The 26,402-nt window shown below is 55.2% G+C and overlaps 7 protein-coding genes across 7 annotated transcripts; 1 reads left to right on the forward strand and 6 right to left on the reverse strand.

Moving 5' to 3' along the window:
• Window positions 1-397: 397 nt before the first annotated feature.
• PG985_009347 (uncharacterized protein) lies at window positions 398-3,349 on the reverse strand (the record flags this gene model as incomplete). Its single annotated transcript, XM_066829115.1, has 4 exons — window positions 398-1,859; window positions 1,934-2,407; window positions 2,497-2,676; window positions 2,940-3,349. 4 exons carry the CDS (start codon window positions 3,347-3,349, stop codon window positions 398-400), a joined length of 2,526 nt encoding a protein of 841 aa, XP_066684027.1.
• A 427-nt stretch (window positions 3,350-3,776) lies between these two features.
• Window positions 3,777-4,673, reverse strand: PG985_009348 (mitochondrial carrier domain-containing protein; the record flags this gene model as incomplete). Its single annotated transcript, XM_066829116.1, has 1 exon — window positions 3,777-4,673. The coding sequence occupies one exon, from the start codon at window positions 4,671-4,673 to the stop codon at window positions 3,777-3,779; it is 897 nt and encodes a 298-aa protein (XP_066684028.1).
• A 564-nt stretch (window positions 4,674-5,237) lies between these two features.
• On the forward strand, window positions 5,238-7,497 carry PG985_009349 (PP-loop family protein; the record flags this gene model as incomplete). The annotated part of the gene is made up of 2 exons (XM_066829117.1): window positions 5,238-5,337; window positions 5,408-7,497. 2 exons carry the CDS (start codon window positions 5,238-5,240, stop codon window positions 7,495-7,497), a joined length of 2,190 nt encoding a protein of 729 aa, XP_066684029.1.
• A 668-nt stretch (window positions 7,498-8,165) lies between these two features.
• PG985_009350 (uncharacterized protein) lies at window positions 8,166-9,249 on the reverse strand (the record flags this gene model as incomplete). The annotated part of the gene is made up of 2 exons (XM_066829118.1): window positions 8,166-8,434; window positions 8,541-9,249. The coding sequence occupies 2 exons, from the start codon at window positions 9,247-9,249 to the stop codon at window positions 8,166-8,168; spliced, it is 978 nt and encodes a 325-aa protein (XP_066684030.1).
• Window positions 9,250-9,892: 643 nt separating this feature from the next.
• Window positions 9,893-10,939, reverse strand: PG985_009351 (uncharacterized protein; the record flags this gene model as incomplete). Its single annotated transcript, XM_066829119.1, has 2 exons — window positions 9,893-10,161; window positions 10,318-10,939. 2 exons carry the CDS (start codon window positions 10,937-10,939, stop codon window positions 9,893-9,895), a joined length of 891 nt encoding a protein of 296 aa, XP_066684031.1.
• Window positions 10,940-11,414: 475 nt separating this feature from the next.
• Window positions 11,415-13,553, reverse strand: PG985_009352 (uncharacterized protein; the record flags this gene model as incomplete). The annotated part of the gene is made up of 1 exon (XM_066829120.1): window positions 11,415-13,553. One exon carries the CDS (start codon window positions 13,551-13,553, stop codon window positions 11,415-11,417), a length of 2,139 nt encoding a protein of 712 aa, XP_066684032.1.
• A 787-nt stretch (window positions 13,554-14,340) lies between these two features.
• PG985_009353 (uncharacterized protein) lies at window positions 14,341-16,824 on the reverse strand (the record flags this gene model as incomplete). Its single annotated transcript, XM_066829121.1, has 2 exons — window positions 14,341-15,906; window positions 15,976-16,824. The coding sequence occupies 2 exons, from the start codon at window positions 16,822-16,824 to the stop codon at window positions 14,341-14,343; spliced, it is 2,415 nt and encodes an 804-aa protein (XP_066684033.1).
• Window positions 16,825-26,402: the final 9,578 nt, after the last annotated feature.

Raw genomic sequence — 26,402 nt, forward strand, 5'->3', positions numbered from 1 at the left:
AGGAAGTGAGATCAAGCAAATATCCGTAGTGTCGGGCACTGGAATATTCTTTGGGTTATATGCACCAAGGATATCTTGGATTATAAGGCTGTACACGTTGACTACAATAATGAGACTAGCCGCCTTTCTCAGCTGCGTCGACAGAGCAGGCTGGATGAGGGGGCCTGCAGCATATGCCTCCAAGACCGCCACTTCAGCCGTTTATTGGTGACCATGATCATAGCTATTATTTCTTCTTGTAATCGCCAAGGTTCTTGCTTGAGTTGTTCTCGCGGGGCTTGTCAGGGCTGTTCAGCTTCCTCGTCTATTCTCTATCTATCATATTCTCCATAAATCGCATTCTGTCTACTAGGTATACCATATACTTGGTGTTTCCACCTTTTCACGGAGGTGAACATCATGGCGCGGCTTTATATTCCAGAAGTAGACGCTCAATCTCTGGCAGCTGACCTCGAGCCATATATTCCCTGTCCAAGTGCCGTAAGAGCGCCAGTGGCGTTGTGTTCGTATGCGCAATCCATTGAGGCAGAGCCTCCTCCCGGGACTCCCGAGGAAACTTCCCTGCAAAATGTGCATCTGCGCTGGCCTCCAGAAGCAGTCGAGCAACCAGCAAATTGCCATGGTACACCGACGCTTTGAGGGGCGTGAGAAAAGAACCGAGCCCGTTTGGATCCGCTCCGTGCTTGATCAACACATCTATCAGAGAACTCCCATCTTCCAACTGATGCTTGAAGCCACCGTTCACGATTTCCTCGAGGATTGCCGTAGGGTTGAGGCAGTGACCATAGCAATCTAGCAGCCAGCATATACTTTTAAGCGCCATGCCATCCTTATCATAGTGTAATAGGATTGCCAAAACAGTACCAGAGACGGGTATATTGTCATGCGAAGTGATAGTGGTCATAGTGATTCGCGTAGCAAGAAGTTCGCCCAGATTACGACTTTGTGTCAGGAAAGCTTCAAGCATACTAGTTGCCAAACAGTCGACGTAGCCAATCAGAAACAAATTCAATAGCAGGCTGGCTTCGCCCGCGACGTCGGCAGAGGGATGGTCTTGCAGGTGGTATTCCGGCATATCATATATGAAATAAAATGACCACCCGCCAGCAATCTCCTCCAAGAATCTCCGCACCCTGGAAATCCGAGAGTAGTGTGGGCTGCGCGGGTCACAGTATCGTAGGACTAGGCCGGCGATATCTTCCCAATCTTCGTTCACGATCAAGGCAGGAGCCAGTGTCAAGCAATAGGCTTCGCGGTCGTATAGCCAGCTATTACCAGCTCCCTTGGGATCAGCGCTCACAGCTTGCAGCAGAACGCTCTTAGTGAACTCGGTAATGATGGCTTCCTTTGTTAACGCGAAGTAAGAGACGTCCGATTCGCATATGAAAGGGGAGAGAAGAAATTCCAGCACAGTGTAGTGGGCAAAAGTGATTAGAGAAAGACTGCAGTTGTTGGGTGTTGAACGTTGGGTCGTTGTTTGCTCGGCCCAGTCGAGCATAATGTCAGCTTCGGTCACATTGTTTGAGATTGCGATCAAGCAACCACATAGCTCTCCAAAGTATTCAATGTCGTAAAAACTTGGATCGACTTCTGTTCCGTTTAGTAGAAGATCATGTGATGCGGCAGATGCCAGAACATCACCCTTTATGCCGTAGTTTGTATGCCATGGAGCCCCGGCGTGGCCACCCAGCCAAATGAGGGCGCGACGTACGAATGGTTGGTCCGCCTCCGGAATCTGCTGGAATATACGGATATAAGTCTCAGCCAGATCTCGAGGGAGATTCTGGAGAGCCTCTAGTATCTTTGCCTCTGTGCGAAGACGTTCGATTGTATAGATTTGACACTCTGCCCATCGAAACCTAGAGTTATTTAGCTGGCATCAGTACTCTATTCGAGCTCAAGTCAGTCAGAGTATTCCTTGTTCCAGACTCACATCCCTTGGGCGCCAGAAACCAAAGACTCTTCAATAAGCCCAGTCAGGTTTGGCCATCTTTGTAGATGGCGGCTTTTAGCAAGACGGTTCTGGATGAATTGTCTGATATCTTCAGAAACCAACTGATTGGACATCGATAGTGGTACGGAGATTCCGGAGAAGACGTTTTCGATATCAGAGTACTGTCTGCTCGTTACCATTAGCCTAACGTTACCAAACCGTTTATCAAGCGCAATCGTAGCAAGTAAGGCTACCAGATCACTTCTTGGAGAACTTTCGTCGATGGCGTCGATTACGATGTAGAACGCTGCGAAATCTGATAATGCTGTGGCGAGGATATTGTTCAGCTCCACAAGACTTGGCTCACAGCCGCCATCATGTACGTCCTTGAGTTGTCGTGGGATTCGTTTTGTTAGACGGCATGCCTGGCTGATGATCCATCTGAGAAATGAAACCGATTCATCTTGGTTGTGGCTATAGTGGCAGTAGTAGTAGGCTTGTGCTGTCTCTTCTCGGCTGGTGCAGTGCTGCTTTATCTGCTCAATGGCGAAGGAGGCCATTACCGTCTTTCCACAGCCTGGTATGCCGAAACACCATAGAAAGCGCTCTTGGCTGTTGCGTAATGAGAGCCAGTCATTCCACTCCGGGCATTTGAGGAGCCAAGAGGTGGTTTCTGCGTGATGTTTCTGCCACGCTTGGTTATGGAGAGTGGAAGGGTTGACCCTCTCGAGCCAGCGTAGAGTCTGCAAACGTTCGGCTACTTCATAGGGGGTTTTGGTTAGCTTGTTGTAGTAAATTGATATAAAGATACACATACCCGTCATTGATGCTTCTACGTTGTTCATACTAGCTCGGATGGCTTTGACATCATGTCTATTTGATGGGAACGATGAATGTTAGCAACGGCACTTGGTCATGGCTATAAGGGACAGTGACAATTCAAGAAATTAAAGGCATTGTGTCCCAAGACCTCTCGCGAAATCTTTTACCTAGGAATGAAACTTACGCCATGTCGCCGCTAATAGCGAGAAGGAGCGTCGCCTTATGTTGTGAGACCTCTGCCAGCAACTTTCGAGCCTTGGACTCCTTGAGCGGCCACGCCAATTCCGCAAGCGTGATCATGCGCCGTTTACCGCTTGAGGAAGCGTCCCTTTGGGGTTTTGGCAAGAGACCCTCGAGTGCAGATAAGCACCTGTGACATGCCTCGAGCGTCACGGCCAAGCCCGATGGCTCTGCACCAGAAGATTTCAGGGTTTCGATAATGGCTTCCAGAGACGTGGTCTCGCCCAAGATCATCTGGAAATCTTTGGGTGCGTCCTTGACAGTCTCGATGCAATACCTGCAGGTGCTGACGAGGCGGTTCGTGATCTCGATAAAGGCGATGATGCTGGCTCCCATAGACAAGGGGTCGGCCATCTTGGCTGTGATTCCGGGCAAACGAAAGCGACGGCACGTAGCTTGAAGATGAAAAGTGTCGTCAAGATGAAGCTGAAGTCGCTGAACTCGTTAATACCTAACTTCCTTTCAGCTGCAGACTCACAGCCTGGTTGCGATGCATTGACCCCACCTTGGGTATCTACCAATGGCTCTGCAATGTTCTCTGCTCAACTGTCCAATCTTGACGCCTCCTGGTAAAAGCAGTATCCTTACTGGCTGAACTCAGCCGCGAATGCCCAGCTTCACCCTAGTTTGTCAGAGAGCGAGTGCGTTGCATTCCTTGCGTGACCACAGAAGCTCCAATGGCTGCCAACCATCATTATACACATGAGATTATCGAGATAGTATACAGTAACAGTACAGGTACCCCTTCGCTCTAAAGTCTAAAACCCGTCTGTATCTAGTGTCATAATACATTGCCCTGTAGAGCATTGACAGCCCACTGATAACTTCCGAGGAAAATGGCTCCTCCAGCACTGATCCACATGACTCGGGGCCCAATACCAGCGAAAAAGGGGCGGATGCCATGCGTCTTCAAAATACCCCTGAGCACCGGTATCACGCGCTCCCTCTCCTTCGACAGCATGACCCGCGTCTTCAGCACGTCGAGCGGCGTCGTAATACCAGCCGCGATAGCGCCAGATATGCTTCCGAAAATGGCGCTCTCAGCCGCCGTGTTCTCGACCCCGTTACCTCCCTTCCGACGCCGGCTCCACGCCTTCAGCGCCTCCCACAGCGGGAACTGGATGACCGTAAAGGGCACCTCGCGCATAACCGTGATGCCCCACCCCCGGTACAGCTCGCGCCACACGCCCTCGAACCCAATAGTGCGGTACTGGCCCAAGATGGCGCCCAGGGCCGCCGAGCTAGACCCGCCGTGCAGGCCCGCCTGCGCCCGCTGCTTCACCACCTCAGTTGGCACCCGCACGGCGCACGCCGCGACCTCGCCCAGGCTGGCCGCGGCCATGTGCTCGAGCGGCGCGGCCCACCCGCCGTCTCTGCTGTCGGCTGACCCTCCGTGTAGTGTCGCCAGGAGCTGCTTCTCGTGCCGTCGCGCCGCCAGCGTGCTCTTTACCCCCTCGTACGTGCAGAAGAAGAAGGCCGCGCCCGGCGCCGAGCCGACTACGGCGGACCCCACGCCGCGGTAGATGCCGCGGAAGCCGCCCGAGGGGAAGAAGCCGGCGGCGGATTGGAGTCGGGTCTTGAGCGTGTCGAGGGGGAAGAGACTCAGGTCGACAGTGGTCCCAGCGAGGCCGCCGGCCAGGAGGGCCGTTGTGAAGGGGGGTTGTGACGGTGTCGACATAGTCTTTTTTTTCTTCTGGGTTGTGTGCGTGTATGTGGATGTCTCCCGATACTCTAGGGTCGCTCGTTTTTTTCGGGGTGGTGGTCAAGCTGCTAGAGAGCGGTCGAGGCGAGCAGGGCCTCCTGACTTTTATCGAGTCTCTGCGATCATCGGAGGTTTCGCATAGGTAAGGAAGGGATCGTGGGGTAAGTAACCAACTGCTGGGCGACGTTGGTGCAACAACTCCAAGTGGTGATCGCATGAGCTTTTGCGCCGAGCTCGACTTTCTTCGGTGGGACCCCAGCTCCGATTGAAACCGATACCGTTCTGCCGTTGGTGCTTGTTTTTAGCGAGCAGGCAGGGGTCCCGCGTTTTTGTTTTAGTGAAGTCATAGGGAACCAATCACTGGCCCAAGCTCCCCGCAGCGGTACTAGCAGCTGAGAGCTGCGCGCTATCAGAGCTCTGAAATAAAAATGTCAAATCGAAAACCCCCACCACGCCCGAGCGAGGCCTTACCGAGCATGAAAGTTGTCATACATCAGGCAGTATAATGGAATGCGCGCCATTCCGCATGTTTTGCACGGGATGGCCAGGCCAATTGGCCTGGCCGAATTCACTGATGCTCTCCGGGCCACCTGCAAGCCTCGGTTTCCGGAGGCAATGAGCCACAACCAACGGCTCGTTGGTAAGTTGCTCCTGCGCCGAGGGATGTTCGGTTTGTCGTTACAGTACATAGCTAATCCCGCAAACCTCAGGCATGGCAATAAGCGGGGGCGTCGATTCCATGGCATTGGCCTATCTATGCTCGAAAGTGCGAGAAGTCGACCCTTTGTTCATGGTTTGCGACAACCCCGTCGCGACGTTCCGAGGCTTCGTGATCGACCACGGCCTGCGCCAGGAATCCGCACAAGAGGCGGAACAGGCATGCAAGGCCATCAGGAGAATGGGACTGAGCGCCAATGTCTTCGCCATCAACTGGAGAAAGGAGTTCGGCGAGGGCGCGGACCCAAAGACCATGCCCAACTTCGAGAGCGCCGCGCGCAGGGCGAGGTACAGGCGGCTGGGCAAATGTTGTGTGAACCATCGGATCGCGACGCTGTTGCTTGGCCACCACCAGGACGACCAATACGAGACGGTCCTCATGCGCCTTCTCAATGGACACAGGAACCGCGCTCTACGCGGCATGCGGAGAGCAAGCGCAATACCAGAGTGCGACGGCATCCATGGCGCTTTCAACAGTGGGTGGGTAGATGACCAGGATGCGGAGTTCCCCTACATTAATTATAAACCCGGCAGGGTCTCGCGCAAGCATTTGAAACACGAACTCGTCGATGCCATCCGTACGCAGATGACGGGAGATGACGGAGGAGACGAGTCTCTGGTAAACCCGTGGGTTGCTGACGAAGTTGAACACGTCGATGAGTATGGGTACTTGACCGAGGAAGTGGAACAATTGAGCATGCCGTTGGACCTCGAGCTTCCGTCTATGGCCATTGAGGACGCCGGTGTTAACATCTACCGGCCAATGCTGGATTTTGGTAAAGACAGACTGATCGCGACATGCCTTGCCAACGATGTCCCCTGGTGGGAGGATCGCACAAATGCTGACCCCACACTCACCACGAGGAATACGCTGCGGGACCTGGCCAGAACGGAGAAGCTCCCAGCTGCCCTTCGCAAACCTGCTGTCCTTGCTCTTTCTGTGAGATGCGAGTTCAAGGCACGGGCTCAAGATGCCGAGGTTGACAGGTGGCTGAAGCGAACCATTCTTCACGAGTTTGAGCCCCACGCGGGATCTCTCGTTGTACAGTTTCCAGATTTAGCCCCCGCTGAGCAGCTGCGGCATCGATCCCTGAAACGATATCATAGACGAATTGTCCAGAAGCGCGCGATTGCAGGTTTGTTAGTGCAAAGGATTGTGGCCATTGTCAGTCCAGACATTCAGCATCCCCCTTTGGCAAACCTGCAGAACGTCGTATCGCGCTTGTTCCCCTCTCTCGCTGGCCCGTCCGAGTACCAGTCAGGGACACCCCCGAAGCCCTTCCCTATCGCTTCTGTGCATTTCACGCCACTAGAAACCACCCCGCCATCCTCAGCGGCAACCGTCGCGGCAGAGGAAAGAACGTGGTACGTGTCACGTTTGCCATATACGTCTACGGCGCCCCTTCCGCAGTGGCGAATACCCTACTGGTCTGCCATCCGTGACCACAAGGAGCTGGGAAAGGACGCCGTGCCCGAACATTTCAAGTGGTCGATGGGGCTGCCCTGGCATTTATACGACGGGAGGTACTGGATCCGCATCACGCACTGCTTGCCGTACCGCGTCGCCGTCATGCCCTTCCTCCTCGAGCACGCCAAGGCCTTCCGCGAGTCGCTCGGTCGCGACGAGGCCAAGCGGCTAAACACCGTCCTGAAGCGGCTGGCGCCCGGCAAGGTGCGGTTTACGCTGCCCGCCATCTACGTCGAGGAGTACCTAGACCTCGACAACGTCGTGCCCCGTCCGAACTACCCGGAGCCCGCGGACGAGGACGGGGATAGCATGCCCGAAGACACCGAAGAGATCCGGGCGGCGAAGCGACGCAACGGCGGACCCACATTGTCGCCTGTCGTCACCTCCAAGATGCGGCTTCTGGCCCTGCCGACGCTGGGTGTCCAGTTACCCGGCCTCGAGAAGTGGTTGAGGTACGAGACCAGGTACAAGCGAGTGGATCGGGACACTCTGTATCATGCGGGGACCTTCTCGAGGGGCTCGTTCGTTGCGCCTGTGGGTTTTGGGAAGAGGGCGGCAGTTACAGCCAGGTCTGTACGGGGGAGGAGTAATAGGGGGCGCGCAAGCCTGAGGTGAGCGAGTCGCCAGCCCCCACCAGCTCCCAAGGGAAAAGGAAAAGAAAGAAAAACGCTGATGAGGCTTGTCTTCAATGTGGAAAGAACTAAGTAGAAAGGCGTGGGACAACTTTATAATGCTATATAAATGCCAAAGAATAAGAGGAAGAAAAAAAAAGAGCGCCCACAGAAGGGGGTTCGAAAAAAGTGACCGCAGAGGGAGTTGAACCCTCTTGCCTTGAAGTATAATATAAATAAGAATACTACCGCTAGGCTACACCGGCCCGGTCAAGGGAAGTATGGATCATTGCGGTTTATGAACCTCTCGTTAGATGGGAGTGAGTGTGTGTTGCCTACATAGTTTTGGTGGTTTGAGCGTTTGGGGGGTTCTGGTTGAGGGTGAACTCAAATTCCAGAAGGGACCGACCCCCTTCTCCCAGCTCATAGAATCATCAGGATAGCATAAATAAACATCACTCTGAACTGTACCCTCTGGGACTTCGTATTACCATTGATTATGATTCGCCGGAGTGTCAAGATGCCCGCCCACCTACCAAACATCAATCCTACATAGTTGTGACATTTCACCTGCCCAGCCAGCCGAACAGAGACGGGTGGCTGGACGAGCTGTATGTGAATCCCCAACACAAAAGTCCCTCGTCTCCGGGACTCGACTACTGCTTCTCCCTATCACTTGTCCTCTCCGATTCCATCCTGGCTTGCTGTCTTCTGTCCCTGTTTACCGGGGGAAGGAGTAACCATGCCGGTTCTGGCCCTGCCATCATCCTTGTCTTCCTCGAGTATTATCGAAACGGCAGAGACGGACCGGCTTCGGCCGGGCTCAGGCGTGCCGCTGCCGCCGTACATGACGGACAGCTTCTGGAAGCTCTCGCGCACGGCGCGCGTCAGGTCCACGTCCAGCGATGGGGTTTCGCTGGGGGCTCGGTCTCGCTTCATCACTAGGGTGGCGGGGTGTCAGTATGTATGCAGGATCTTCGGAACGAACGAAGTTTCGGTCAGGATGTGGGGAGGTGTGGTGGTGAGTAAGATAAGAAACGGACGTACCTCGACGCAACATGCTCGCCGGCGTCAAAGACCGGCTCGGGCTCCGCTCGTTTGCTGTGAGGCCGGCCGTGGCTGTAGCTGTGCTGGTGCTTCGGGTGCGGTGGCCGGACACGGGGGTGGCGGCGGCAGCTGAGGAGGGCGAGAGGGAGGCAGGGGTGGTGGTAGTGGTAGCAGCGTTGGGAACAACCAGGGAGCTCGCCTCGCTTTTCTTGTTCTTCTTGTGGAGTTTGGCTTTGCCTTCTTTTCTGCTCTGGACCTGCGGGGAGGCTTTCTGGGGTGGGGCGACGGCGACGACGGGGGGTGTCGTTGTTCGGGGTCCTGGGGTCGAGTTGCGCGTCTGCTGCTGCTGCTGCTGCTGCTGGCACAGCTTACACAACCCGTCCACCGGCCGTGTGGCGACGTTTTTGATGCACTGGAACATGGCCGGTGGCACTCGCGGCTGGGTGTCCGGGAGCCATTTGGTGGATTGCAGCAGGAGACGGTGGTCGTCTCTAGAACTCAGTTGGTATTGAGAATTGGCGCGCGGGCCGCCGTTGGGATGACTGCTGGATAACTGCCGTCCCATGGGGTTCTCATTGTTGGGCTTCTCGCCTACGTCTGAGAGCGAGTATGAGGACGATGGCAGGCGCCGGACAATGTGGCAGTGGCTGGTGTTTTGATACTGCGTGTGGCCACAGCCGTGGTGCTTGGTCCTGATCGTCGTGCACATCTTGTTGGTATCCGGAGATGGCAACAGGAAGCTCTGTCGAAACTGTCTTTTGATGCCAGAAATTGTTTGGTGCGTGCAGAGAAAAAGGTTGACTTTCGTTCCCGATGTGGTTGAGGGCGATGGGAAGATCGTCAGCCAGGTTGCCTGCGTGGGGGAACGATGAGAACGGTGCCTTTCGTCAAGGCACGCCCTTAGAAGATGCCCTACGACAAACTCGCTCCGATCGAGAGCTTATCCGTCTTGGTTTGGAGGTGCTTCGTAAAAGCTCATCTCAGTATCTTGCATCTTTGGTACATGCAGTGTCTGGTTTGTGAGCCGAACGTGGAAAGAATGAGGCCGGTCCTCCGTAAGCAGCCTTTTCTACCTACTACAATCATGATTACAGGCCCCTTCTGAACAAATTTAGGTGTTGCTTCCCGTACTCACAATGACTCGACCGTTCTCAGTCACAACGGGGCATCATCACCATTGAATAGGAATTAGCTGTCCTCCCCAGTCTTGACAACGGAATCACGGCGGCGCATCGTGGAAGGCATGTAAAGAGAAGTTGAATCGTGTTCATTGACCTTGATGACCACGTAATCTATACCAATCAATCGCTATGATCCAAACACGTCGGAATATATAGTGCTTCGCTTGCGCCTCAGTCTTCGTCATTACGCAACTCGTCAGAGGAATCGTCCGCTAACTCGGAGTCGTCCGTTAACTCGGAATCGTCCGCTGACTCCCAGAACGCAGGGGATTCCATGTCCTCCCAGAACGCAGGGAATTCCATGTCCGCCTCATTCTCCTCAATGTCATCATCCTCATCGTCGGAAAGGCCCCCATAGATCCAGGGGTAGCCGCTGCCGCCATGGCGACCATGTGAAGCTTCATGTATCTCCCACCTCATACAACGGTAGCAATCGGTCTCTTCGGAAATACATACGATAGCGAAGTCATATTGATACCAGGGACTTGGTAACCTTTCATACAAAGGGTTGTATGGAGTTTCGATATACCAACCACACCTCGGGCAGAGCGACCAGTGAACGTCCTAGGTCGACGGGCCGTGAGGACGAACCTCACCCGGGCGGCGGTATGTGAAACGGCGTACCATTCTATTTATCGCATAACGGAGACAGGGGATCTCGGAAACGTCGACCGTCATCCGGGGCGTGTAGGGATGGCGGGGAAGCGGGACCGGTGTTGGTGTTGCCAGAGGCTCTCCGGCCGGATCGCTGGCTTCTTCTGCTGTTTGTACTGCAGAGGCTGGCTCATCTGCTGGGTGTTGGTCCCCTTCACTCTGTCCCTGTGCTCCCGCGTGGTTGGCACCTGAACTGTCGTCAGGGTCAGGGTCACCGGGTGTCGTGGTATTATCCAGAGGTTCTCCGGCCAGATCGCTGATTTCTCCTACCGTCTGTACTGCAACGACTAGAACATCTGCTGGGTGTTGGTCCAATTCACTCTGTCCCTGTGCTCCCGCGTGGTTGGCACCTGCATTGTCGTCAGGGCCAGGGTAGCCGGGTGTCGTGTTGTTGTCTAAAGTTTCTTCGGAGGAATCGCTGATTTCTCCTACCGTCTGTACTGGAGAGACTGGTTCATCTGCTGGGGGTTGGTCCCCTTCGCTCAGTCCTTGCGCCGCCACGGGGTCAGCACCTGCATCTTCGTTGAGGCCAGGGTCACCGGATGTTGTGTTATCGTCCGCCATGGTGCGTTGGCGGGTTCGAGTTGCCTGTCTGCTTGGGGCTGGCGAGCCGTGTTCGTCCGAAGACTGCTGACAGTTCGGGGGGTTTGTTGAAGGCGGGAGAGATGCCTCTTTGCGTTCGGTACGAATGTAACCCAACCGATGATAACGAGAAAGCCAGCCATAGATAACCGTACAGATAAGTTGTTGAAGAATGATGGGTGAAGTTGAAGCTGAGAATTCCCGAGTACCTAGCTAGCTAGCTATCATGTTATTGCGGCAGCGGCAGGTGCGAAGTTGACAGCTGGTTTCTCAACTTTCAGTTGATAGAAATCAACTTACAAAGTAGGTACTAGTATGGATGAACGTTTACTCGGCAATCAATCAGTGTATCAATGGAAGCAACATCTGCTTCCAACAACGCCGAACTCCTGGGCAACAATGAAGCGAAACCCGGGGCTTGCTAGCATGACGCAACCCAACGCCCGTAGTCATTGCCCTAGCCCATCAATACCGTCTGTCCCAAGCTCGTCACAGCCCTGAACAGAGGTTCCGAGTCCAGGGCGCTGTCCAACATCGCGCTCCTCAGGGCCGCCCTCTGGCACACAAGCACGACACAAGCAAGGGACAAACGCACACTCCCAGACCTATCTGCCGGCTCCACGCCGTCGAAAAGCACCTCGGCCTCGATGGGAAACATGCAGATGAAGTTCAAGACGGTAGGCACTTCGATCACGCCCGCATCCAGGTTGACTACCATAGTGGTGCTGCTGCCGAACCCCTCGGCCAGCAGACGGGTCGCTTGGGCAATGATGGAGCGGAACTCGGGGCTCGTCAGCATGACACAGCCCAGCGCCTGGACGGCTATCTGTTCCGCGCGGCGTGTTTTCTCCGTCGCCTGTTGGAGCGCCGCGTCGAGCTCGTACAGGGCGGCAAAGTACTGTCGCGTCCGGGCGGCCGGCTGGCTGTGATCGTAAAACTTGGTCATGGCTTTGCCGAGGCGGCGCTTCAGGTCTTCGTCGGATATAGCGAACGAGTCAATGCTCCAGAGCGACCGGGTCAGGAGCTGGGGCAGCGACGAGGCGGCGTCGCAGATCATGGAGCGGCAGAGGGACCGCTCGAGCGACATGAGGTAGCCGTGGGGGCTGAGGTCCAGCGTGAGCAAGGCATTGGCTATGAATTGGCCGTCGCGGCGGCTCATGAAGCGGGACCTGTTACCGCCGCCTCCGCCTAGGCGTAGCCACTCGCTGTCTCTGCTCATATAGGTTCCGGTGCTAGCTGAGACGATGTCGCGGATTTGCTCTTCGGTCAAGGCAGTCTCCCGAAAGGAAAGTACGCGCGTGTCGGCCGAGTCCGCCTGGACGACGGCGGCAAAATCGGATAGCTCTGCATTTCTCTCATCCCATGGAGCGAGTTGGAAGGCGCGGGGGCGACTGGGATCAAATGATACACTGGGTACAGGGTCACTGGTTTGGGGGGTTATATATGCGGCTGGACTGATTCCATCTTGCATATGTGTTGCGGTTGGTGTTACAAAGTCGTCAGAGTTGACAGATTGCTCGTCATCCCCATCGAAGTGCACGTTTCGCCGCGTTGACATTATCGGGCCCGGAGACGGTGCTTCCAATGGAGTTTGGGTCACGGCTCGCGATTCGACGATCAACGGGACGTCTTGAACGTCGGCAAGGCAAATGACATCCCCTGAGCTTGTAGGGAGGCAGCCCACTGCCATCCAAAAGAGCAGGTCGACGCCGTATCTGTCATGGGTCAGTTGGCCTGTCCGCTTGGCGTCATGGCGCGAGAAAAAAACACGCTTTTGACCACCAATGCCCCGTGAGTGGGGAGAGGGTGTAAACAGGACACCCTCCAAGCCATATATGGGCGTATAGCTGTCATTATCAAACGAACGACGGTCGTGCGCATCTTCCCACGGCTTATGGGACTTTTCCCACGGACGAGAGGTGGGCAGGCTCCTTGGCTGACCGAAAGAGCGCTGCCTTGGTGTGCCCACCCGTGCCTGGTTGCTAGCGGTGCCGCGGGCAATAGTAAGCGGCAGTCTACCCTTATCCTGCCATGGTCCATATCTTCCTACAAGCCCCAATAATAGCAACCACGAAGTGTGCACAGGCAACCAGGTTCGATCGTTTTCGATCACCAGATTGTCGCCTTTCTTCATGGGAATGCGGTATGCCTCCACCAAACTTCCAAATTGCACCCAGCCAGCAGAAGCACGCGATGGCTGAGGCTTACTGCCAGGCCCTGGCTTCGTCCTCCGCCAGAATAAACCGGGTGACGGCGCCGGTGTTGACGATGGTGGCATTACTGATCCCGGAGCTTGAAAGTGGAAGTGCATCATACCACCGATGTCCGGTTCGTTCTGCAAAAGAGGACTACAGACCCTGCGGAACAAGCGCATCCGACGGCCTGCCCACAGCCCTCGGCCCACGTACCCAAAAGACTCGGCTTCGCCTTCCTCTATAGCATTGATGGCTCTATTCCGTTCGCCCTTGGTCGCTCTCCACACGAGAATAGGACCAACAATGCCTACAAGGGCGATGACCGCGAGCCCGACGGCAAGCCAGGTGCCGACGGCCGAGACCAGGTCGGTGGTGCTTGACTTATCTCCTTCCTGGTCCATAGTATGGGTTGTGTTTGGTGAAATATTTGATTGTAGTCGAAATCTAGGGGAAAGAACCAACGTGAGAGACAAGTTATCCTTCATATGTCCTTTTCAATGAAAAGAGTCTCACTATTGGCGGATTTGTATATATCGACTGTCATCTGTGGCACATGGCGTATGCAAACCCCGCACGAGGCTCTACGATGAATGGCGAGCGACCTATTGGACATGTATGGCCACCGATGCTATCAACATGACTGCAGCAAGCATCCCCGATCAGCTCGTCGGCTCGATGGGTGCGCGAGACGATGTGCCGCGTCAGCTGTGGTCGTCCAAAGTGCGGTCGAGGAGGGTGTTTGATCGCTGAGCTCGCGGGCTGCCCCTATTCGACAGTTAACACAACCCCAGAAAAAGGAATACAGGGCTCCTGCATCCAGGAGGGAAAGTGGAAGCACTCAAGGCAGACTACTGAATGAACACCGCGCCATCCTTATATCAGTCACCATAGCACCACAGCTTAACCAGCATTCTGTGAAAGAAAAATGTGTTGTGTAATCTCGCTTTATTGGCAACCCCCAATGTGTATATCCTAATCCTATGTACGCCCTGAGAGTCCGTACCGCCTCAACGCCGTTCGGGTTTCCGTTCCGTTTCCCTTGAATAATAAATAACTCAGACCTACGAGCTTCCGTAGCGATCGTTTGGGTATCCATGTTGTTGATTGTATAAAAATCCTCTCCTCAAATCCCATTCCATTCCGTTCCCATGTGCCCTCCTCCTTAAACTTCTCCTCCTTCATCACTCACTACTGCCCAAACTGACAAGCCAACCCCCCAATCATACTATGCGTCCGCACCGTCGACGCCCCGCCGTTCTGCCCGACGTAGGCCACCAGCTCGCTGCGCCCGAGCCCGGAAGTCGACTTGACCACCTGCACGGCCTTGCCCGTCACCCCGAGCTTGCCGGCCGTCGAGTCGCCCACCAGCGTCCCCACCCACGAGGCCGGGTACTTGAGCCCGATGTCGCCGCTCGTCGACTTGTGCACCGCCTGCAGGCAGTTGAGCGGCTGGTTGGCCAGCCCCGCCGCCGCCGAGACGTCGCGCACCTGCTCCAGCGTCGCCATGGCCGTGAGGGTGATGGGCGCGGCCTTGGGCAGTTGGCCGTCCCTCTTAGCGGCGGCGGCGGCAGCGGCAGCGTGTGACAGGGGAGGGGGGCTGTTGTTGGTAGAAGGCGAAGCGGACCAGCCGGCGAACCAGATGGGGTCCAGGACGCGCACAGCCGTGGTCCCGCTCGTGGTGCCCGTCTCGAGCTGGGCGGGCGTGGTGGCGTTGACCTTGCTCGAGTCGAGGACGGGCAAGAGGTCGACGGCGATGTCGCTCGCGGTGCTCTTGAGGTCGATGCCGGTGCTGAAGGCGAGGGCGCCGTGGATGCGGCCCGAGGTGGACTTGAGGTCGACCAGGTACTCGCGGATGGGCATCTGGCCGAGCTCGTGGATGGGCTCGGCGGCGCTCAGGAAGCCTGACACGGTGCTCAGCGACAGCACCGCCGGCTTGGGGTCCGACTCGAGCACCGGCTTGGGCGCGATGCTCGCCTGCACATTACCCGCCGTCGAGTGCAGGCCCAGCATGTCGTACAGCGGCCACGTGCCGCCGATGCTGCCCGCCACCGTCTGCACCTCGACCACGCGCGAGTCGAACTTGTACGTGTCCTTGGCCGGAACGAAGATGTAGTCCTGGGCGCCGGTCAGGGGCGTCTTCTCGGACGTCGTGTAGGCGCGCGCGTTGGCGGCGGCGGACACGATGTCGCCGAGGTCGCTGACGAGCCGGGTGTACTCGGCCACCTTGAGGTTGAGGTCGTCGAGCGTGAGGATATCCAGGTGCACCGTCTTGATGCCCATCTCCTTGAGCTCGGCGTTGTCCGGGACGTAGATGGTGGCACGCATCTCCATGCACGGGCGCACATCCGGGCTGGAGGCCTCGGTGTGCTTGGGCACCGTCACCTTCATCATCTGGTCGGCCTCATCGGCGTTCACGTCCACCCGCAAGTCGGGGTCGTTGGTGACAATCTCCAGGATGACGCGAGGGGTGCCGGTGGCGTCCACCTTCCGGATGTTGACTTGGCCTGCGATGCTGACGTCGTCATGGCCCTTGTGTAACGCCATTTCCTCGACGAAGGAGAAGTACTTCTCCTTGTTGAAATTGACAGCCATGATCTGCTCGGGGAACCGGAACGTCGCGTTCCTGCAGTGAGTCGACTCCAGGGGCTGTAGAACCGGGAGATCTGGATGCGGGCCCCCGGGCGGTGGCGGATCGAGCGGCGCTTGGTCTGCCGGCTGCTTGATCGGCTCCGCGGGCGACGGCCTGATTGTGTTCTGTACCATTATGTTAGAGATCCTGGTTTAGGGATATTGAGAGTTTGCTGTGGAATAGGTTAAACTTACGCCTCTGTCGTCCTTTACCACCCGATATGAGCTTGCCAGAAAGCCCACACTCGCAATGAGTAACACGGACGCAAGCAGTGTGGTCCGCCAGCTGAACCACGCGGGCAACCGCCTCCTCACTCGTTGTCTCCACGCACCAGGTCTGACGCTTTCCTCGTCATTGGGCAACCCCATGCTCTCGGGGTCCCGGCCGAGTAACCGCTCATCTTCGATGCCCATGTTGGCGGCTGTGATGGTGCTGTAGTTTCTGGCCTGATTAGTCGGGCTGTTGGGCGAGAGGGGAGAGGTCGGCGATGGACTATAAGCCGGAGGGGCGTCTGAGTAAACCGACGCCGAACGTCCTCGAGAGGCGGGCAGGCTTCGTAATGGCCTGCGTGACGATGCTGCTGGTGTTGCTGCTACTACTGAAGCGGAAGCTGAGGATGACGACGGAGTGTACGCCGAAGTGGACAAGGGTGTGCGCGGCGTGTAGATGGGATACGTAGACTGGGTACGTGTCGAAGGAGCAGTCGTCGCGTGCTCGAGGTGAGAATAAGAATGGTCGCCGAGCAAAGAAGCATTGCCAAGGGGATGCCCTGGCCGTCTTGTATTTAAAGCTGCCACCCGGTCCTGCTCGGCTTCACAGGCCTTTGCCTCAGCGGCTGTCTCTGGTTGCTGCCGCAGTGTGGGGTCAGGGACCAGGACGTTGGGGATATTGGGGACATTGGAGACGCTAGGCATGCCATGCGACAAGCCAGACGCCGTGAAGTAGCCGTCGGAGGGCGAATGTTCATCCCCGTAGCCATCCTCGCTATCGCTATCAGGGTTGTCGAAAGCGTGGCCAGAATAGAGGTTGTCGGAATAGGGCATGGCTGCGGCCGTTTTGTGATGCTTGAAACAAGGCTTGGCGGGGGTCTTCCCGGGGCTGAAACTATCGCCAAGCGAGGCGTGAAACAAAGACCCGTCTGATCGCAACGACACGATACAACTCTATAGATAGCCAATTCAAATCAGATTCTTCAAAAGATTGTTTGTTTCACGTTTCAAATGGCTGGTGAGAGTGAGAGAGAGCTCAAAGATTTCAATTGTCGGTGGTGGGCAAGAGAAGAGGCGAAAATCATCCAGTCTGGTCAATCCCGAAGGAATATACTTACAGGACATCAGCGCAGGGTGTCATTGCCACAGACATCGGCGTACCGCCCGATCTAGAGGCATTCCGATATCTCGCCGCAAGGCTAATGTAGTCATCGTAAAGATAGAGACGAAAGCATTCGTAAGCCTGTGTCTGAACGCGGCAAGGCGTTGGAAACATCGAACGGCGCCAAGAGTACTTGCACGACCACTGCAATAGCTGTTGAAACGAATGTATCTCTGAGGCTAGACATGGGGATGTGTGTCCGTATCGCAGCGTTCCCCTCGAAAAAGGAAGCTCGATGGTATTCGGCTTGCATGTTATTGGTTCGAGATGGCCCAAGGTCGAGCCATGATTACGGAGATGACCCAGCGGCGCATCGATATCGGGCCAATCTGCTTGGCCCGTTGAAGCTTACTTCCCCGCATTCTGGGCATCCTGGACAACCATCACAGGATTGGGCGTCGCCATGTCATCGGTGAGAGCCGAAACCCCTCTCCGGCTTTGCATCTCGCTTGCATAGATGTCGTGTGCCAGTGACGACGACTTGGCTGGTTGGTTATCTTCCGATGGCTGTCAGAAGTCCGTTACGCAAGGCCGCGACGCTCGATCATACGCGCAGAGGCCAAGGCTGAGATTGTTGTATTCATGTTTCCAACCTGCCAAACGTATGACAGATTGGAGGTCGCATTAGAATAGGCTATTCAGCCAAGGCCAGGTACGCCTTGGCGTTGAGCTTCGGATGGCTGCCCAGAACTGCTGAGGATTGAGTCAACGCCAATTCCCATTGGCCAATCGTTTTACACTGTTGACTGGGTCATCTCGGCAATATATGGTTGTCTTTCCGCTCCTCTTTCTCTTGTCCCCGACATACGCAATCTTTTGCAATTTGAAACGTACAGATGCCAGATGCCAGCTTCATGCTGGGTACACTATAGCTAGGGCTGGAAGGCCGTTGCTCTCTGTGCCCTGGAGTTGGACTTGGGGGACGCGAATGCTGATAGCTTCGCTCAGCTGCAACAGCCTTAACAGCTGACTGGCAATGAGGCGGTGCACTGCATCCCTCATCGAAACCAATGGCGCAAATTGCTTCTAAAGATCTGTCAGACGCTAGCCAGTACTTCTCGGGATCGGGAGTGGGAAGAGGGCTCACAGATCGTAGGTGGCTCGGGAAATCCCGCCCTCTGTTTACAAGCCAGTTGGCCAGTCATGGCTTCGCACAAAGTGTGTAAAAACTCGCACGACGTGGCGCCCATGAAGCCAATGGCTATGGCAGGGCGAATAATGGGCTTAATATTTGAAAAGTAATGATTGAACGGAACAGTGTACAATGTGTAAAGGGCTATACTACGATATGCACATAGGGAAGGTCGTCTCTCTTGTGACAAGGGCAACGATAGGAAATCAGGTAGTAAACAGTGACGAGACATGACGACATATCAGTTGAAAAGCACTGGCATTCACACCTTTGTTGTTCTGATATAAGCCAACTAGGGCTCACATTGCTGAACACTGTATGCCTACCTGTCTCTCAGTAGTTTCTGGCTTGTCTGGTCATTTCGATGAATACGTGGCCGCCTATCCTCACAGTTCCACCTCGTTCAGGGGTTATATGTGCAATACTGCGTCCTCTAATACCGGGTACTAATAGTTCACAACATTCATCAAGCTTGGTATATTTCGAAGAGCATGTTGTCGCTGTCGAAGGCTTGACAATAATCAGAGTCATAGTAGAAAATTGGCCTAAGGGAGATTGGTCTTATGCTCTCTCTACCTACCCCTGAGTATCATCTTGCTCGGGCCTCAGAGTTCAGGCATATCCAAAAGCCATTTCTACTTCTCCAGTCAAGTTCCTGGGTGCACCGCGGCTGAGCAACAGCTAATTAAGCATCACTTAGATGCGACCGAGCTATCTGTGGGCTCAGATCTTTCAACAAGTCACATCTGGACTCACAAGTGCCAGGCCGTGGATGCTGGGACTAGAAGTGTACTAGACGAATGGATATTTCGCTACGCTCTGCTGATCAAAGCAACTCTTGTTGTGAAGAAGAACCTCGAGAGTCTTCATCAGGAACCCCGTATATTCTACCTCGGCACGCAAAGCGGCCGCGATCTCGATGTCCCGGAGCAGAAGGTGCTCGGTTGCTCAGCTGATTACTGATATGGGGTCCTGATATCCATCCCTCCCGCCGTCTATTACACTCGGTACAGCTGCGCCACTGTCCCGGGTCCCAGATCACGATGTGTCTATATGTAGAGTAGTGTGATTACGGATCCGAGCATCTAGCGGCCCCCAATTACATCCCACGTAGTGGTATACTCGCATGATGGGGAACTTATTGACCCTCGCCCTTATCGCGTCGCTAGCGAGAGATTCTAGTCCTCGGCTTATTCGTGCTAATTGCGATCACCAGGTGATAAGCAGGAAAAGAAGATTTATAACCCAAAAGCGGATGCAGGGGTGGTGGAAGATACTCCCAATTAGCCATGGCATCTAGAAAGCCCCTACCATTGCTAGTTGGCCCTAGAAACCTAGGAAAACAAAAAACAAATGACACACTTTCGCAGGCTGTATTCTTCCCCAGAACGGTCATTCCGCATCCAGCAGCTCCGAACAAGCTAAGAGGCACGCCGGCTTCCTTGCCCCTGGGGCCCCGTGGGTCTAATCCCCAAGGCCATCGCCGTCGTTCGTGGGGGTGATGATGCAAAGCTGGTGGCTAGCTTATCAGATTTTCTCTTTGTACGCTTTGGTTCCACTGTAAAAGGTACCTGCCTACCGTCCATCCTCGTCCTTGGCTCTGGTTTCAACAGTCTGTATGCCTTTGCCCTGGGTTGGTTTGTCATGGGGAAAGCCCCATCGCGGTATTAGTAGTGCAATAGACAAGTGGCTGTTCGTCGCTACGATGCTATGCCGAGCCCGTGAAGGTGGTGATATCTCCCCGTGGACATGACTCCTGGCAACAGAGTCCCGGGGTCTTGGCAAGATCCTGTCATTGGATAGAATACGAGAGGTCAAGGTCCCTGATGGCAAAATTAAAGGCAAGTTGGGGCCGGCGGGTGCCTTGTAGGGCATAGTATACAATATAACCTATAGTCATGACTCCCTGCCGCCTCCAAGGCCGTCTAACGACTCGAGAGACACTCGCTTGCTCGGAGACCGGCATAGAGAAAAGTCCATCCCCCGGCATGATGGGTGCCGAACTGGGGGGACCGCCGTATCCGTGCCAAGAGGGCCCGGGTCTTTAGAACGCCCCCGCTGGCCGACGCGGGGAAATAATTGGCGACGGCTACCGGCAGCTCGCCCCCTCCGCTCTGTCGCAAGTCCGCTATGTTCTAGGAATGCTCGGAGAGGACCGGCGGGGAAGGGGGCTAGAACAGACGAAGCCTGTATCGCCGATCATCGCGAGGGACCGCAGAGCCTCAATCGTACGATTTCCATATACCACTCCGTCATCCCCTTCAAACCCCACAGACAAGTGCCCGAGGACGACACGACACGACACGACCCGAGTCTACTGTAGCATGCCGTCCTTTCCTTGGAGCTCGATGGGATGACAGGACGGGTAGCCGGCATCTTGCACGTCCTTGCCGTCTACCCACCCCTCGGGCATCGCCAACCTCCTACGGTGCCGTGCCGCTGGGCTTGGGCTGATGGTGGGTGACTCTTGGAGGGGATGGCCCTGTATGTCACGACCATTTCTGACATCACCCCAACGTCCGCCCAGCCCTGGGGGTCCCGCTTGGGGGTCCGGGAATAACGTCGCCCCCGTCTCTTTCGACCTCTTAGTGCGAGTAACGTTGCCGCGTTCCCGGGAAGACACCCTCACTACAGTAGCCAGACAGAGAGGCAGGCAGACAGGCCAAGACAGGTTTTACCAGAATTAGGGGTCCCGGGGGGTCTGTCTGGTCTGGGGGTCCAATGGCCCAAACCCTCTTCTATGGGGTTTGTGTTTTAGCAATGGAACGGCAGGACGGCAGGGCGGGTGATCAGCAACCTCAGCAACAGCCCTATCAGTTTCGCGGGGGCCCCAGCTGCCCCGAAAGAGCGAGCACGACGGCGGCCCCGGGGCGCCGGTCCTTCCCAACGGGCTGCTGGATCATGCCACGTCCCACAATTTAAAGGCTGTTCGATTTTCGTGAGGGTGTCCTCGGTGTAGTTGGATACCGAACCGTCGTGTTCGGTCGAACTCTAAGTTGAGCGTCCATCCGGCAGTCCATCCCGAGAAGGGGGGCAGATCAACGGTGGTGTGTCGGCGCTGTCTGTTATGGCCTAGCCTATGTCTATAGTCTCAGCCCTTTTGCCAAGGAAGAAAGATAAAACTGCTTCTGGGATTATTTATTAGGCTTCGCCCTGGTGACCAGCAGATGCGGGCTGTTTTCGACTGCGAGGGTGCCGTAGTACGGGAGACGGTTGAGGCAAGTGCAAAGTATAAATCCGCTGGTGAACCCTGAAATTCGGGCGGGCAACCGGCTGCTATTGGCCCTCTGGTACACGGATTGGAGTCCGTCTACCAGTACGGTGACAATGATATAATAGTGAGCGACAACTACACCACCTTCCAAACGATAAAGGAGGTGGGCCCTGCGCCTGCCTGTGGAAAGATCATCCAACCCCAGATGATTACTCAGGGTGTCAAAGGGCGTAGTATGACGCCGGTCGGGGGCTGGCGTGCCGATAAGGTTTGGTCCGGCCCGGAGGATACAGCGGGCTGGCTCCTTTCGACGACGCCGCCCTCTCCCCCACGAACTGGTTTCACCCGTTACGACGTCGTGAGACTCCAGACTATTCCAGGTGACCGTTGCCTGGGACGAGGGACTATCGATACGATGCTTTGCCCTCTCAGCTACGTCAATAAAGTATACCTACGCAATTTCACGATAGCCGTGGTCAGGGGGTGGAGGGTAAGGAGTAGAGTTTGAAACAAAAAAAGTATTCAGAGTTTATGTTGGCAATTCTCGAAAGATCCAGACCCAGGTCCAGATCGAGGCCGAACAGCCACGGGCGGCCGTGGAGAGAAGCTTTGAGACAACGTCGCGAACAAGTCGGGAGACCGAAGGATCATGTGCGTGTGTATACCGTATCCCTCCGTTGTTGTTGACGATGATGACGCCGTCCGTACCTCGCCCCAAGTTTCGGTAACCAACCCCATGCCCCACGACCCGAGCCGGATCTGCACGGTATGTGACCAGGGAAAACCACACTATCAACAGAAAGTACCAGTAGTGATACTACTACCCCCTGTGATGGCGCCGCCGCCAAGCATCCTATTTCCATGAGAGGGAGGACAAGAGGAAAGGCGGCGGACGGACACAAGACGGGTATGATTTGTCATATCGAGTCTACCCGCTCTCGTACAGCAGTAGCAGAAGCATCCCAAAGCTTCTCGCTGTTGGCTAACTTGGGGCCAAGACACGCCGTTCCGGACCGCCCAAGGATGTGCTCGCTTGTTTGTTTATCTCGACAATGGGCAACGAGGTCTCCCTCCATGCACTGCATAGGGGACTGCACACCGCCCTCTGATTGGCCCCTCGGAGCAGCATAGCGAAGCGAAGCAGAAGACACAGAGAGAGTGTGTGTGTGTGAGTGTGTCGTGTCATTCCCCACGGAATAGAACTCGACGAACCGGGGTGGCCTCTTCAACGGGCGGCGGGCAGGTGGAGGCGGAGGGAGGAAAGTGGGTGCTGGTGGTGGTTTGATCATGTTATGGTTAATCCAAGAACGACTACATAAGTGCCAAGCGACACCGACCACCACTCGGTCCCGGGGATTTCTTGATAGCAGCAAGGCTCAATGAATGAGTTGTCAGATGAGGGGCGACCTGACATGACTCTGGACCGGCTCCCTAGCCACCCGGACGCTCTCTCCATTTCTTTTGCCGTTGATGCCGTTTGGGCACCCGCCGACGGACCAATATCTTGACATGGCCACTTACACACAAAGCGAAGGCGGTCGGGATTTGAACGGACGACATCGCATTATGCTGAGTCTTGTCCGGGTCGCTCGGGAGAGAAGCTACTGGTCCTCCAGGCTTCTCATCCTACCACGGGAAGGGTTCTATTCGTCCATGTGCCGCCCTAGTGACCAAGCACAGCTTACAAATGCCAGTGATGCCGGCCTTCGAGCTGAGCCCAACGTAATTCCCGTAGCCCCCTTGGGCAGCGCAGCAGTCTAGGTATACTGGTGACACATGCATAGTTCGGGTTTATAGGGCCTAGCATCATGTGCATACCCTGTCAGCCTCATTGGCCGAGAATGCAACGACGAGATGAGCAGCCAATGGAGAATAGCAATACCCAAGTACGCAGGTCAGACATACCCGTCTACCCGCACTACTGGTGTGTCTTATGTGTATGCGTGTGAGGTGTGTGTGGTGCGTCTCTGCATAGCAAGCGTGTCTTCCTTCAACATGTCGTGTCTGTAAGACGATGACGAAACACCACCACCACCACCTGCATCTACGCCAAGCCCGTCACTTCCACTTGTCGAATCTGCATCAACACCTTCATCATATCATCAGCTGCACACACCAGCACGTGAAGCACGTGAACGACAGACGTAATCTCGCCTGCACTTGTTAAGCCAGGAAGCCCACCGCTAACACCGAAACGGCTGTGTGTGTGTGCGTGTGCGCGCCTCCTGCCAGAAGCTCTATATTACATAACTTGGCGAAACTAATCGGGGATGCTTTTCGTCGACATGCACAATGAACGAACGAGGTCTCAAGATTGAGATCGATCGATATAGTAAAGGGGCTCTCTGCCCGGAGGGAGAGCTCAGAGAGGAGAGACGGCAGACGTACATTGAAACGTGCGCGCGCGCATCCAGTATGCAGCATCCCGGTGTTCTGTCTGCATCGCATCGAGAAGGTGGTTAAGCTACGAGATGGAGAAACAGTGATCGATCGGGATGGTTCCCCGCGCGAGCGACCCTATTTTCCCAGGCTGCTTCTACAGACTGCTGCTGCTGCTGCTGCTCAGTCCACATCTCGCACACCCTGCAGGTCGGACGAGCCAACAGTTGAAACATGTTTGTTTTAGTAGTAGGTAGTCCATCTCGACCGCAGACGAGATGGAGAAGGGCTTGCAACACGGAAAGGACAGCCGCTGCAACGCTACTGTATGCGTGCTACAATTTGTGGTAACAGCAGGCTAAAAACCCTAGAAGCAGAGGTCCCATGTTTCTATGACTGATGCGTGGCTATCGTGCCTGGGCTATTTATGTAATAACGTGTCCAATATGGCAAGTTGTGGTTCTATTCCCTCTCGCAACGGGAAAGGTGGCAGGCTCGCAGGAGACGCAGGAGAGGGGAAACAAAGACCCCGTTAGAGTCGACAGGGCCCGGGTGGAGAAACCGATTGTAACACCAAATGGGCGAAGACTCCAGAGATCCGTAGGTAGCTGGGGCGGCGCCTAGCGCCAGCAGGGCAGTCAGTCAGGCCACACCAGCTCCATGAGGCTGCAAGCCTGCCACGGAATGGAGAGGTCTCGACCCTTTGGGCGTGCAGCTGCAGAAGAAAAGCGGCCAAGCGATGCCACCCAAGGCAGATAACGGATGCAGAGTGGATCGGCAGGCGGCAGAGGTCTAAAGTCTGAAGATTCGGACAGGGAGAGATTTTCTCTGCTCACGACCCCATACACGTGCATGCCCAGAGTTGGTAGCACACAGTCAATACCCGCTCACTAGCCAAATATACTGTGCGTTGTATAACAGCCGGACCGGACTGAGAGAGCCGATTAGAGCGGACTTGCCAAGTTGGAAAAGGCCGATTCCCATCGGGTGCTGGGTTTTGCGCATCTCACCTATTGGCCGTAGCTGAAGAACCATGTCGCAGAAAGAGGCAAGCGACCGGCGAACTAACCAGTATCGGAAAATTTCCAATGCAGTAGAACTGTAAGCGAGTTGACGTTCAATCTGTATAGCGCTTACGCTCGGATGAATCAGGCAAACGAAGCTGGCCAATCACCAGTAGAGTTTGTTGGATACCTGTCAGACCCTAACTGCCCTCGTGTAGTACAGATTGGAATCTCAGCAGAACTCTCAGCTCAACCAACATCAAACTTGTTCTGGGCCTGGCGGCAATAAGGTTAAACGCTGAGGCGACATTGTACTTACGTCGTACTGGCAGTAGCTTGGGTCAATCTTCGGACGAGTCTTATACCATGTCATCACGAACGATCGTCTGTCCCAGTGGCACATCGTACTGGATCTTGCTGACCTTGCCATCGGGACCTGCTTGCCTCATCAGGAGTGCGTGACTAATAAAGTCGGGTCTTCCAAGAGAAAGAAGAAAAGGCCCAAAAAAAAAAAAAAAAAAAAAAAAAAAAAGACGACTCAGCTAGGCCAGCCAAATCCTGCTGCTGGAGCGCTTGTTGCATATCGTCAGATCAATCGGGTACCTAGAGCACAATCCGATGCCGCAGCCCCGGACCAAACCCGCTGCTGACGGGGCCAGATAGATAGAGACGAGAACGAGTGAGCGAGAGAAGGGCCTTTGTCATCCAAAAGTGACGATAAAAGATTTACCACCGGTACACGCGGGGATACCTGGTTGTCGTGTCTTACTCAACGGCCGTTTACCAGCCCAGTAGAAGTCATGGGACCGCATAGCTCGCGATGGACCCACGAAGATGCTGGTAGCAGAGACATTTTTTCGGATCGACCAACCCAGTCGCCGTTGGCAAAGACCCAACGAGCCAACGCTCTACTGTGGATTTCCAGATAAGGCTTCTGTGAGGGAACCCTGGATCGGACTGTAGTGGTTGAAACCTACCCGCATGCAAACGAAAAGTAGAAACAAAGCAGCCACCGCAAATGCCAAATCGAAAGTTTCAAAGACTTCGGCCAGCGCACGCCCGTCACCGCTTCACGTCATGGGGGGAAGAGGGGGGCGGAGAGCGTGTATCACTTCGCCTGTGCGCGTGTGACATTTTGGATCGGGAAGACTCACTCCCCCGGCGATTCCTCATCTTTCAGCTGGGGGGAACGGGCAATGCCAAGGGTGACTGGTGTTAGGCCCGAGCTGACGACGTGGATTGGGGCAAGGGAAGCGCAAAAAAAAAAAAGGGATCCTCAAGGATATCGTGAACATCGTGGTATCGTGTTGAAAGAATAAAAATAAATCGAGAAAAAAAAAATATTACCGGGGATCCCTTGCTGCCCGGCATGCCCGGCGGGCAGCGACACGCGCCAAAAAGCTGATGATCGACTGGCGACCCACAAGGAATGGAAGCCTGCAAGCTTCTAGAAGCGCCGCAGATTTCCAGAATTGTTCTAGAAAATTTCTACGGTGCTTCCGCATCCGACCATAGGTTTTC

The sequence above is a fragment of the Apiospora marii genome, assembly GCF_038362585.1.
Source record: "Apiospora marii strain CBS 49790 chromosome Unknown utg000005l_segment0_segment0, whole genome shotgun sequence".
Lineage (NCBI taxonomy): Eukaryota > Fungi > Ascomycota > Sordariomycetes > Amphisphaeriales > Apiosporaceae > Apiospora > Apiospora marii.